General features: G+C 46.1%; 2 protein-coding genes across 2 annotated transcripts in view; both read left to right on the top strand.

Moving 5' to 3' along the window:
- Positions 1–13,079, top strand: part of CCDC33 (coiled-coil domain containing 33) — a 305,981-nt gene that overhangs the window by 60,033 nt on the left and 232,869 nt on the right.
- LOC142019554 (histone H4-like) lies at positions 1,516–5,345 on the top strand. Its single transcript, XM_075006621.1, has 2 exons — positions 1,516–1,555; positions 5,029–5,345. Exons 1-2 carry the CDS (start codon positions 1,516–1,518, stop codon positions 5,343–5,345), a joined length of 357 nt encoding a protein of 118 aa, XP_074862722.1.

The following is a 13,079-nucleotide window of genomic DNA, read 5'->3' as shown; positions in this document are numbered from 1 at the left end:
TCCTAATATCCAACCTTGACCTACCCCAGTGCAACCTGAAACCATTTCTCCTTGTTCGCACAGAATCATAGGGCTAGAAGGAACCTCAGGAGGTCATTTAGTCCAGCCCCCTGCTTCAAGCAGGATCAACCCCCACTAAGTCATCCCAGCCAGGACGTTGTCAAGCTGGGACTTAAAAACCTCAAGGGATGGAGAATCTACCACCTTGCTAGACAACGCGTTCCAATGCTTCAGCACCCTCCTTGTGAAATAGTTTTGTCCTAATATCTAACCTACACCTCTCCCTCTGTAACTTCAGACCATTAGTCCTTGTTCTGCCATCTGACACCACTAAGAACAGTTTCTCACCCTCCTCTTTAGAGCTCCCCTTCAGGAAGTTGAAGGCTTCTATTAAATCACCACTCAGTCTTCTCTTCTGTAAACTAAACAAGCCCAAATCCCTCAGCCTATCCTCACAGGTCTGTGCTCCAGCTCCTTAATCATTTTTGTTGCCCTCCACTGAGCCTGCTCCAGCAAATCCACATCCTTTTTATACTGGGAGGGCCCAAAACTGGACACAATATTCAAGATGTGGCCTCACCAGTGCCGAATAAAGAGGAATAACTACTTCTCTAGATCTGCTCAAAATACTCTCCTAATGCACTCTAGCATGCCGTTAGCCTTCTTGGCTACAAGGGCACATTCTTCACTCATATCCAGCCTTTCATCCACCGTAACCCCTAGGTCCCTTTCCATCATACTGCTGCTTAACCAGTCAGTCCCCAGCCTATAACAATGCTTGGGATTCTTCTGCCCCAGGTGCGGGACTCTACACTTCTCCTTATTGAGCCACATCAGATTTCCTTTGGCCCAGTCCTCCAATTTATCCAAGTCCCTCTGGATTCTCTCTCTACCCTCCAATGAATCTACCTCTCCCCCTAGTTTTGTGTCATCTGCAAACTTGCTGAGGGTGCAATTCAGTCCGTCATCCAGGTCATTAATAAAGATGTTGAATAACACTGGCCCCAGAACCGAGCCTTGGGGCACTCTGCTTGAAACAGACCACCATCCAGATATTGAGCCATTGACCACTACCTGTTGGACCTGACTGTCAAGCCAGCTTTCTATCCATCTTACAGTCCAAGAATCCAAGCCATATTTCCTTAACTTATGGACAAGAATGTTGTGGGAGACCGTATCAAAAGCTTTGCTGAAGTCAAGGTGTATCACATCCACTAACTTCCCCATGTCCACAGAGCTTGTTACCTCGTCATAGAAGCTAATCAGATTGGTCAGGCAGGACTTGTCCCTGGTGAATCCATGTTGGCTACTTTTGATCACTTTCCCCTCTTCCATGTGCTCCAAAATGGATTCCTTGAGGAGTCCCTCCATTATTTTCCCAGGGATTGAGGTAAGGCTGATGGGTCTATAGTTTTCCTGGATTGTCCTCCTTCCCTTTTTTTAAAGATGGTCACTATGTTTACCTTCTTTCAGTCATTCGGTATCTCCCCTGATCTCCAAGAGTCTTCAAGGATAATGGCCAAAAGTTCAGCAATAACCTCTGCCAACTCGCTCAGTACCCTTGGGTGCATTAAATCCAGACCCATGGACTTGTGTACATCTAGTTTTTCTAGATAGCTCAGAACTTGTTCCTTCCCCACAGATGGCTGCCTTCCACCTTTCCATACTGCATTGTCTAGGACCATCATGTGGAGGTTGATTTTTGTCTGTGAAGACTGAGGCAAAAAAAGCAAAGAGTACTTCAGCTTTTTCTACATCATCTGTCACTAAGTTACCTCCCTCATCCAGTAACGGACCCGCACCTTCTCTGATAACCCGTTTATTGTTCATATGCCTGTAGAAACCCTTCTTGTTACTCCTCACATCCCTTGCCAGCTGCAGTTCTAATTGTGCTTTTGCTTTCCTGATTACTGCCCAGCATTCTCCAGCTGTATGTTTATACTCAGTCAACTCTCCACGTTTCCATTTCTTGTATGTATCCTTTTTGAGTTTAAGCTGACTAAAAATTTCCCCTTTAAGCCAAGCTGGTTGCCTACCATGTTTGCATTTCTTATTACGCAGCGGGATGGTTTGTTCCTGTGCCTTCAGTAAGACTACTTCTTTGAAATACTGCCAGTTCTCTTGAACTCTTTTCCCCTTCATCTTTGTTTCCCAAGGCATCCTGCTCATCCGTTCTCTCAGGGAGTCGAAGTCTGCTCTCCTGAAATCAAGGGTCTGTATGTTACTGCTCACCTTTTGTCCAGGTCCTGAAATCTATGATCTCATGGTCGCTGCAGCCCAGGTTTCCTCCCACTTCTATTTCTCCTACTATTTCTTCCCTGTTTGTGAGCAGCAGATCAAGTTGTGCATGGCCCCTGGTCGGTTCCTTCAGCACTTGTACCAAGAAGTGATCCCCAACATTCTCCAAAAACTTCCTGGATTGTCTGTGTGCTGATGTATTGGTCTCCCAACAAATGTCCGGATGCTTAGTCTCCCATGAGAACCAGGGCCTGTGATTTGGAAGCTTCACTTAGCTGCCTGGAGAAAGCCTCATCTATCTCATCTCCCTGATCTGGTGGTCTATAGCAGACATCAACTACAACATCATCTCTGTTACTTCCACCTCCAAGTTTAACCCAAAGACACTCAACTGGATTTTCTCCTTCTTCAAACTGGAGCTCTGAGCAATCATACTGCTCCCTTGCATATAGCGCAAGTCCTCCTCCTTTTCTCCCGTCTGTCCTTCCTAAACAATTTATAACCTTCCATGACCGTGCTCCAGTTATGTGAATCATCCCACCAAGTCTCCATTATTCCAACCACCTCATACTTCTTTGACTGTGCCAGGGCTTCTAATTCTTCCTGTGTGTTTCCTCGGCTTCTGACATTAGTGTACAAGCATCTTAGAGTCAGTGCACCCTCAGCAAATTCTGTCATCTGCCATCTCTGACACCAGCCTACCTTCTTCATCTTGGAAATTCCCCAATTCTCTTCAGGTAGTTGAAGGCTGGTATCCAATCTCACCCCTTCTGCAGACTGAATAAGCCTCAGAAGTCATGCATCCCAGCCCCCGTATAATTTTTGTTGCCCTGTGCTGACTCTCTCCAGTTTGTCCACATCCTTTCCGTAGTGGGGGAGGCCACGAAAAGTGGGCAAAGTAATTCAGATGTGGCCTCACCTAGTGCTGAATAGAGGGGAATAATCACTTCGCTTGATTTGCTGACAGTGCTCCTACTAAAGCAGCCCAATTTGCCATTAGCCTTCTTGGCAACAAAGGCACACTACTGACTTTCATCCAGCCTCATCCACTGTAATCCCCAGGTCCTTTTCTGCAGAACTGCCACTTAACCAGTTGGATGTGGATGGGATTCTTCTGTCCTAAGTGCAGAATTCTACATCTTATCCTTGTTGAACCTCATCAGATTTCTTTTGCTCCATTCTCCCAATTTATCTAGGTCACTTGGAACCCTATTCCTGTCCTGTAGCATATCTATCGCCCTGCGCTGCCACAACTTAGTCATCTGCAAACTTGCTGAGAATGAAATCCATCCCATTATTCAGATCGTTAATGAAGATGTTGAATGAATGCAGCTCTAAGACCTAGCCCTGGAAAATTTTGAATGCCAACTGGACATTGAGCTGTTGATCACTACCTCTTGAGCCCCAGTGATCTAACCAGATTTTTATCCACCTTAACATCCATTTAGCCCATCCATACTACTTTAACTTGTTGACAAGAATACTGTTAGAGATTGACTTTAGCAAAGCTTTTGATACAATCTATTAAATCACCCCTCAGCTTCTTCTCATAGGTAATGTGCTCCAGCCCCTTTAGTCAATTTTGTTGCCCACTGCTGAACCTGCTCCAGCACATCCACATTCTTTTTATACCAGGGAGCCCAAAACTGGACACAATATTCCAGATGTGGCCTCAACAGTGCCGACAGAGGGGAATAAGTACTTCTCTAGATCTGCTCGAAATACTCCTCCAACACACCCTAATATGCCATTAGCCTTCTTGGCTACAGGGGCACACTGTTTACTCATATCCAGTCTTTCATCCACCATAACCTCTAGGTCTCTTTCCAATGTATTGCTGCTTAGCCAGTTGGTCCCCAGCCTATAACAGTGCTTGGGATTCTTCCATCTCAAGTGCAGGACTCTCCACTTCTTGTTGAACCGCATCAGGTTTCTTTTGGCCCAGTCCTCCAATTTATTCAGGTCACTCTGGATCCTATCTCTCCCCTCCAACATATCTACCTCTCCAACTAGTTTTGTCATCCACAAACTTGCTGAGGGTGCATCCAGTCTTTCATCCAGGTCATTAATAAAGATGTTGAACAACGCCGGCCCCAGAACTGAGCCTTGGGGCAGTCTGTTTGAAGCCAACTGCCATCCAGATAGAGCTATTGACCACTACCCCTTGAGCCCAGCCTTAAAGCCAGCTTTCTACCCGTCTTATAGTCCGTGGATCCAATCCATACTTCCTCAACTTATGGGCAAGAATATTGTGACAGACTGTATCAAAAGCTTTGCTGAGGTCAAGGTATGTCAGACCTGGGATTCCATGATTTTATGAGGGATCATGTGCCACAAACATCAGGTGTGGGAGGGGCCAGACTGCAGGTAATGGCAGGGGGTCTCTGAGCTAGTGGTCCATCCCCGTAGTAGGGGTCCATCCCCACCCCACCCTCACCAGCAGCAGGGGAAATGGAGCAAGGCTGCCCCAACAGCCACACTGGGGGAGTGAAGAGGATTGCCTCATGCTCCCTGATGGGAGTGGAGTGATGCCTCCAGGGCCATCTTGCTTTGCTTCCCCCACCACTGCTGAAGAGTGCAAAGTGGGGAGAGCAGATCAGCACCAGCAGCTGCTCCGCTGGAGCCCTGGGCCAACTTTGCTGTGGAGGAGGTAGGGTGAGGGCAAAGCAGGGGTGGGGCAAGAGTAAGGTCAGGGTGGAGCAGGGTCTCAGAGCAGAGTGGGCTTAGCCTCACCCATCCTGATGTGGGATCCATGACACACAAGTCGTCTCTGGTCTTCCAAAATCCCAGAGATCACATCTGGCTATGGCAAGGGAGGTAAGGCACTAGGAAAAGGAGGCGCTAAGCATCAAAGGGGGTGGTTGAGGTGTAATGTCCAAGGTATTACAGGGCCTGCTATTCGCCATTTGGCTCATCATGAAGGTGTCAAGCATATTTCGGGTCTTATATGGGAGGAGACGCCGGGCGTGCTGCAGTCCTTTTTGGAGAAGGCTATCCGAGATGCGGTTACTCACACTGAGTATGTGAAGCGGAAGACCGTTACTGCTATGGACGTAGTTTATGCACGGAAGTGCCAAGGCCATATTCTGTATGGGGTCAGAGGCTAAACATGCATCAGTACTCCACAGGAAAAACAAAAACCTACTCATTTGTCCGGTTTACCCCTCCAGTAAGCTGATTTGTGCGTCAGCTCACCTGAGAGATTTCTCTCAAGTCAAGCAGATTGCCTGCCATATTTTCTATTCTTTCTGCACATAGGGATTGTTTTTTCTTATGCCCTCAACAAAGCTTCTTTAATGTGGACAGAGCTCTCTTGGATTTCTTTCTCCCTTTTATGAGCTTCCCAGAGAATCCTGCCCATTAATTCCCTGACAGAGTCAGAGTCTGCTTTTCTGAACTCCAGGGTCTGTATTCTGCTGTTCTCATAAGAACATAAGAATGGCCATACTGGATCAGACCAAAGGTCCATCCAGCCCAGTATCCCGTCCGCCGACAGTGGCCAATGCCAGGCGCCCCAGAGAAGGAGAACAGAAGACAATGATCAAGCGATTCATCTCCTGCCATCCATCTCCTGCCCTTGTACTGAAGGCTAGGGCACCATACTTTACCCCTGGCTAATAGCCATTTATGGACCTAACCTGCAAAAATTTATCGAGCTCTTTTTTAAACCCTAATAGAGTCCTGGCCTTCACAGCCTCTTCCGGCAAGGAGTTCCACAGGTTGACTGTGCGCTGTGTGAAGAAAAATATCCTTTTATTAGTTTTGAACCTACTACCCATCAATTTCATTTGGTGTCCCCTAGTTCTTGTATTATGGGAAAAGGTAAATAATTTTTCTATGTTCACTTTCTCCACATCATTCATGATTTTATATACCTCTATCATATCACCCCTCAATCGCCTCTTTTCCAGACTGAAAAGTCCCAGTCTCTCTAGCCTCTCCCCATATGGGACCTGTTCCAAAGCCCCTAATCATCTTAGTCGCCCTTTTCTGTACCTTTTCTAATGCCAATATATCTTTTTTGAGGTGAGGAGACCACATCTGCACACAGTACTCAAGATGTGGGCGTACCATAGTTTTATATAGGGGAAGTATGATATCTTTTGTCTTATTATCTATCCCTTTTTTAATAATTCCTAACATCCTATTTGCTTTATTAACTGCCGCTGCACGCTGCGTGGATGTCTTCAGAGAACTATCCACTATAACTCCAAGATCCCTTTCCTGATCTGTCGTAGCTAAATTTGACCCCATCATGTTGTACGTGTAATCTGGGTTATTTTTTCCAATGTGCATTACCTTACACTTACCCACATTAAATTTCATTTGCCATTCTGCTGCCCAATCACTCAGTTTGCTGAGATCTTTTTGTAGTTCTTCACAATCCCTTTTGGTTTTGACTGTCCTGAACAACTTGGTGTCATCTGCAAACTTTGCCACCTCACTGCTTACCTCATTTTCTAGATCATTGATGAACAAGTTGAACAGGATCGGTCCCAGGACTGACCCCTGGGGAACACCACTAGTTACCCCCCTCCATTGTGAAAATTTACCATTTATTCCAACCCTTAGTTTTCTGTCTTTTAACCAATTCCCGATCCATGAAAGGATCTTTCTTCCTATCCCATGACCGCCTAATTTACATAAAAGCCGTTGGTGTGGGACCGTGTCAAAGGCTTTCTGGAAATCTAGGTATATTATGTCCACTGGGTGCCCCTTGTCCGCATGTTTATTAACTCCCTCAAAGAATTCTAATAGATTAGTTCGACACGACTTCCCTCTGCAGAAACCATGCTGACTTTTGCCCAACAATTCGTGCTCTTCTACTTGCCTTGCAATTTTATTCTTTACTATTGTTTCTACTAATTTCTCCTTTCTTCCTTTAATCACAGGGGTGGGCAATGATTTTTTTGGGGCATGGCACTGCAAGAATTGGTAAATGGTCAGAGGCTGTACTCTTCCAGGTAGGGGGTCTGGGACGGAGCTTGGGTATAGAAGAGAAGTTGGGGTGGGGGGCACGGCGTCTGGCAGGGCATTTGGGTGAAGGAGGGGGTTGCTATCTGGGACAGGAGATCAGGGTGCAGAATGGCGTTCAGTGTCTGGGAGGGGAGTTGTATATGGGTACAGGAGAGGATTCTGACCTGAAAGCAGCATGTAGGAGGAGGTGCAGGATCTGGGAGACAGTTGAGACATGGGGCAGAGGTGCAGGGCTTTGGGTTGTGACCTGAGCAGGAGTTTGGGGTGCAGGGCCCAGGAGGGGGCATGGGTCCAGGAGTAGGAGTGTAGAGATTTGGGTTTTGACCTGGGGCAGGGGAGCAGGAGGGAGAGCAGAGGGCTGAGAGGAGGGACTGACTGGCTGGGAGGCGTTTACCTAAGTGACTTCTGTCCAGTAGACTAGCAGGATCTTTGGGCAGGCTCCTTGCCTTCCCTGCCCCTCATGCTGCTGAAAATGGTGGGGCTGTCTCCCTTGGCCAGTTTATGGCATCTGGCCTGTGGGAGGGTGAAGTTGGGTCTGATCTGGTGGTTTGGCAGGCTGAATTTGGCCTCTGGGCTACATTTCTCCCATCCCTGTTTTATTGGGATCTTGAACTTGACTAGCTCATGGTCACTGCTGCCCATGTTGCCACCTCTTTCTATTTTGTCTACCCTGTTTATGAGCAGCAGGTTGAAAGGAGCATAACTTCTAATTGGTTCATCCAGCATTTGCATCAGGAAGTTGTCTGCATCTTTTGTTATCTGTGCATTGCTGTTTTGCTCTCATGGAATGTCATGGTGATCAAAGTCCCCCATGGGAACTGGGGCCTGAGAAGTGGAAACTTGTTTGTGTACTTCATCCCTCTGGTCTGGTGGTCTGTAGCAAATGTGTGTCGTGACATTATTCTTGTTACTGTCACAGGTAATCTTAACCCAATGACTCTCAATGTTGTGGTCCAGTTTTCTAATTTAGCAAGATCCTGTTGAAGTGTAGCTCTGTCATCCAAAGTGTTGGCAAACCTTGCCCCCAGCTTTGTATCATTTGCAGATGTGATTAGTATGTTGTCTATTCCTACATTATGTCATCATAAAGATGTTAAATGACACCTGACTTATCACAGACCCTGCTTTGCATCCTCATTTGCGATCACCTTCCACTCTGACATAATTCCATTCCTAATTGCTCATGGTTTGTGATTGCTTAATTGATTGTGTGTTCATGTATTGTAGTTCCATCAAGCCTTCATCTCTCTGACCTACTTATCAGAAAGTCATATGGGTGTGACAGGTTCCCTGGGTTTCAGCCTGGGACCATGGGACCACTATGCTCCCTTAACTCTCCAGTCTGTCTGCTATATTGCTTTACTAGTGACAAGCAGCAAACACCTCCAGGTGCTGTTATCACTCAACCCAACACCATGTGGATTCCTGTCTCAGATAGTCACTCATGAATTGCTCTGAGAAAAGCGCATCCTTCCAAGCTCCAGCTTGGTATCTTAGGAATAGACTGTCTCATGTGGTGTAAGATGAGCTGTGCAAATTTACCAATTAGTTCACCACTTCCTCAACTGGGAGTGGATATACATCAGCCTCTGATACCCGAGCATTCTTCAGGCACTCACTGTTAAAGGTAAACAGTAAAAACAAGTGTATTGACCTACCAAAGAGAGATTTTAACTGACAATTTATAAGCAAAAAGTTGGAGTAGAATAGAAGCATGCGATCTAAATTCTCAACCCTATTAGAGTGGCAGAAACTAGATTAAGTAATTTTTCTGATCCCACTGGATATTGCAACTTTTAGTATACCTGTTTATCCCTTAAGCCTGGACCAAACTTCTCTACTGGAAACATCAGTCTTCTTCAGAGTGTCCTTGCTGCTTGCAGCCTAGGTGGGGCAGGAGAAAACATGGAGTATGGGCCCACTGTGTTTCATTTTATATACTCAACTCGTGGCTGGAGAGCACGAGTCCAGGCACATCTGATGGACATGACTGAGTCTCCAGACAAGGTCGAGGAATTCCTGTGATGTGGCCTTATGCAGGTGCATCATTGAATTGCAGGCAAATGGCTGTTATTTCTGGTTGGCACCCACCTGGACGTTGGTTACCTTCCAAACCCACAATATATTTTAGTAATAACTCTACAACACATTCTCATAACTTCATATGTACTAATGATATACATATTTAATAGAAAATGACTTTCTGCTGATCATAAGTTATCCATTGACCCCTCACGTGGTATGCTTTACCTGCAAGTTCTCAGTTATATACAAAACTAGTAAAATGGGGGTTACAGGGTGCTCCCCCAGGTATAGAATGTCACACTGGGACTGCATCAGAAATGTTGCTGAAGTCCAGGTATATTATGTACACCACATTCCCCATGCACCAGACCAGTTACTCTGTTGAAGAAGGAACTCAAGACTGTCTGGCATGATTTTTTATTAGCAATTCTATGCTACCTCCAGGTATTCATAAATGAAATGGTTCATGTATTACTCTAATGGCGTCCCTGGTATCAAAGTCAGTCTGACTAGTTTCTAGTTCCCCAGTTCCTACTTTTTCCCCTTTTGAAGATGGGCATGATGTCAGCTTCTGTCTTCCAAGACCTCTCCTGTCATTTATGAGTTTGTGAATATTATTGCCAGGAGCTCTGGGATTTCTTCAGCCAATTGCTTCGGCACCTTTTGGTGACTAACATCAGGTCGTTTCATCCTGATGGGACAGCCCAGGGGATGAATGTTCCTTGGGAGTGAACTGTCCTCTCTGCCACAGGGATGATCAGGGATGTGGTCTATTGGGAAGGTGGTGCGTGTATGCAGGGGCGGATTCAGCTGCCCAAATAGCACCAGTTACGTGGCTAAACAGAGGTCTTCTGCAAGGGCTGATGCTCCAGCATTGAAGCTGAAAAGTTCACCACCCTATGCTGTGGACAGGCTGCACGTTCTTTAGTTCAGAATAGCAGCTGCTCCCAGGCGCTCATGTCATGTGGGAATGAAGATGCGGGTTGTGTACTTTCAGGGCTTATTCCTCTGTCAGCCATCAGCAGCAGCCTTTGCTCCAGTCTGCTGTAAGCCTTTTGCAGAGACCCTTTCAACTGGCAGGCGGATCTCGCTGTGTGCTTGCACACAGTGTCATGCAGTGCAGAGCTGCACCTGCTTCAGGTTGTTTTAAATGTTGAGGACATCCCAAGGCTATGAATGTGGCAACATGCCCTTATGTTGAACTACTCCACGGATGCTCAGAGAGGAGAGAGGAAGTGCACCAGGATCTTCCTCTGATGCATATGTTTGAGCCGTGCAGTGTGTGTCCATGGTGCAGTTTTATTGTTGGATTTTTAACACATGGTAATCCCTCACCCCCCCCTTGAGATTTTCAGAGTGGATGGGACACAAATATTTGCATTCTTGTTGTCACTGGATGTTACTGTTGTGTTAGATGATGTGTTAAAACACAATTGCAAAGCCCATGTGATATGCCTTTCACAGCCCTGCCTCTGGTTTGGTATAAAATGGCCTAAGGAAGCCTCATGTGGGAGATAGAGGAGGTATAGCTGGTCGTTGCAGATTGTACCATCAGTGGAGGACAGCTTCATTCCCAGACTCGGGTGTAGGACTGGTGCAGGAGACATGGAGCAGAAAAGTATGGGCTTGGCTATTCTTGCCTAGCATAGGAGCCCATAGAACTGCGCACAAGACTGGGACATTCTAAAGTGGCCCTCACAAGAGCTCAGGTCAGCTTCCTGAGGGATTGAATCAAGAAAGGATCTCATTCGTGAAAAGCTTTTCACTTCAGTCTCTAGAATTCTGTAGAAGGATCTAATTCTCTGATACTCTGGACGAGGGTGTATAAGACAAAAGTTGTCCTTTCTTTGGAATTCTGTAAGACTCTTCCACAAATGCTGTATAAGGGGCTGATAGACATTTTCAAGCCATAGCGAAAGGAGACGACAGGGGTTCTTGAATCTTTCGTGCTGCATCACAGCAGCTCAGCTCTAGTGGAGACCACAATACAGTGCACAACTTGACCTGCTGCTCACAAACAAGGAAGAACTAGTAGGAGAAATAGAAGTGGGTGGAAACCTGGGCTGCAGTGACCATGAGATTGTAGATGTCCAGATCTGGACAAAAGGAAGAAGGGTGAGCAGTAACATATAGACCCTTGATTTCAAAAGAGCAGACTTCAACTCCCTGAGACAACTGATGAGCAGGATCCCTTGGGAACCAAAGATAAAGAGGAAAAGAGTTCAAGAGGACTGGCAGTATTTTAAAGAAGTTTTACTGAAGGCACAGGAACAAACCATCCCACTGCATAGTAAGAAATGCAAACATAGTAGGCAGCCAGCTTGGCTTAGCAGGGAAATCCTTGGTCAGCTTAAACTCAAAAAGGATGCATACAAGAAATGGAAATGTGGACAGTTGACTAATGAGGAGTATGAACATATGTCTGGAGAATGCCAGGGAATAATCAGGAAAGTGAAAGCGCAATTGGAACTGCAGCTGGCAATGGTTGTGAAGGGTAACAAGAAGGGTTTCTACAGGCATGTTAACAACAAATGTGTTATGAGAGGTGGTGTGGGGTTGTTACTGGATGAGAGAGGTAACCCAGTGGCTGATGGAAGAAAAGGTAGAGTACTCAATACTTTTTTTGCCTCAGATTTCACAGTCAGTCAACTGCCACATGATGGTCCTAGACAATGCAGTATGGGAAGGTGGAGGGCAGCCATCTGTGGGGAAGGAACAAGTTCTGAGCTATCTAGAAAAACTAGATGTACACAAGTCCATGGGTCTGGATTTAATGCACCCAAGGGTACTGAGGGAGTTGGCAGAGGTCATTGCTGAACTTTTGGCCATTATCCTTGAAGACTCTTGGAGATCAGGGGAGATACCGGATGACTGAAAGAAGGTAAACATAGTGACCATCTTTAAAAAGGGAAAGAAGGGCGGTCCAGGGAACTATAAACCAATCAGCCTTACCTCAATCCCTGCGAAAATAATGGAAGGGATTCTCAAGGAATCCATTTTGGAGCACTTGGAAAAGGGGAAAGTGATCAAAAGTAGCCAACATGGATTCACCAGGGGCAAGTCCTGCCTGACCAATCTGATTGGCTTCTATGACAAGGTAACAGGCTGTTTGGATGTGGGGAAGTCAGTGGATGTGGTATTACTTGATACAGTCTCCCACAACATTCTTGCCCCTAAGTAAAGGAAATATGGATTGTATACTTGGACTATAAGATGAATAGAAAGCCTGCTTGATGGTCAGACCCAACAGGTAGTGGTAAATAGCTCAATCTGGATGGCAGTTGGTTTCAGGCAGAGTGCCCCAAGGCTTGGTTCTGGGGCCAGTGTTGTTCAACATCTTTACTAATGACCTGGATGAGGGACTAGATTGCACTGTCAAGTTTGTGGATGACACAAAACTAGGGGGAGAGGTAGATATGTTGGAGGATAGAGAGAGAATCCAGAGTGACCTGGATAAATTAGAGGATTGGACCAAAAGAAATCTGATGCAGTTCAACAAGGAGAAATGTGGAGTCCTGCACCTGAAGCGGAAGAATCCCAAGTATTGTTATAGGCTGGAGACCGACTGGCTAAGCAGCAGTATGATGGAAAGGGACCTAGGGGGTTATGGTGGATGAAAGGCTGGATATGAATAAACAGTGTGCCCTTGTAGCCAAGAAGGCTAACGGCATAATAAGGTGCATTAGGAGGAGCATTTCAAGCAGATCTAGAGAAGTGGTTGCTCCCCCATTCGGTACTGAAGAAGCCACATCTTGAATATTATGTCCAGTTTTGGGCCCCCCAGTATAAAAAGGATGTGAATTTGCTGGAGCAGTTTCAGCGGATGGCAACAAAAATTA

Source organism: Carettochelys insculpta, chromosome 12, assembly GCF_033958435.1.
Source record: "Carettochelys insculpta isolate YL-2023 chromosome 12, ASM3395843v1, whole genome shotgun sequence".
Taxonomy (NCBI): domain Eukaryota; kingdom Metazoa; phylum Chordata; order Testudines; family Carettochelyidae; genus Carettochelys; species Carettochelys insculpta.
This window is presented reverse-complemented; position numbering and strand designations above follow the sequence as displayed.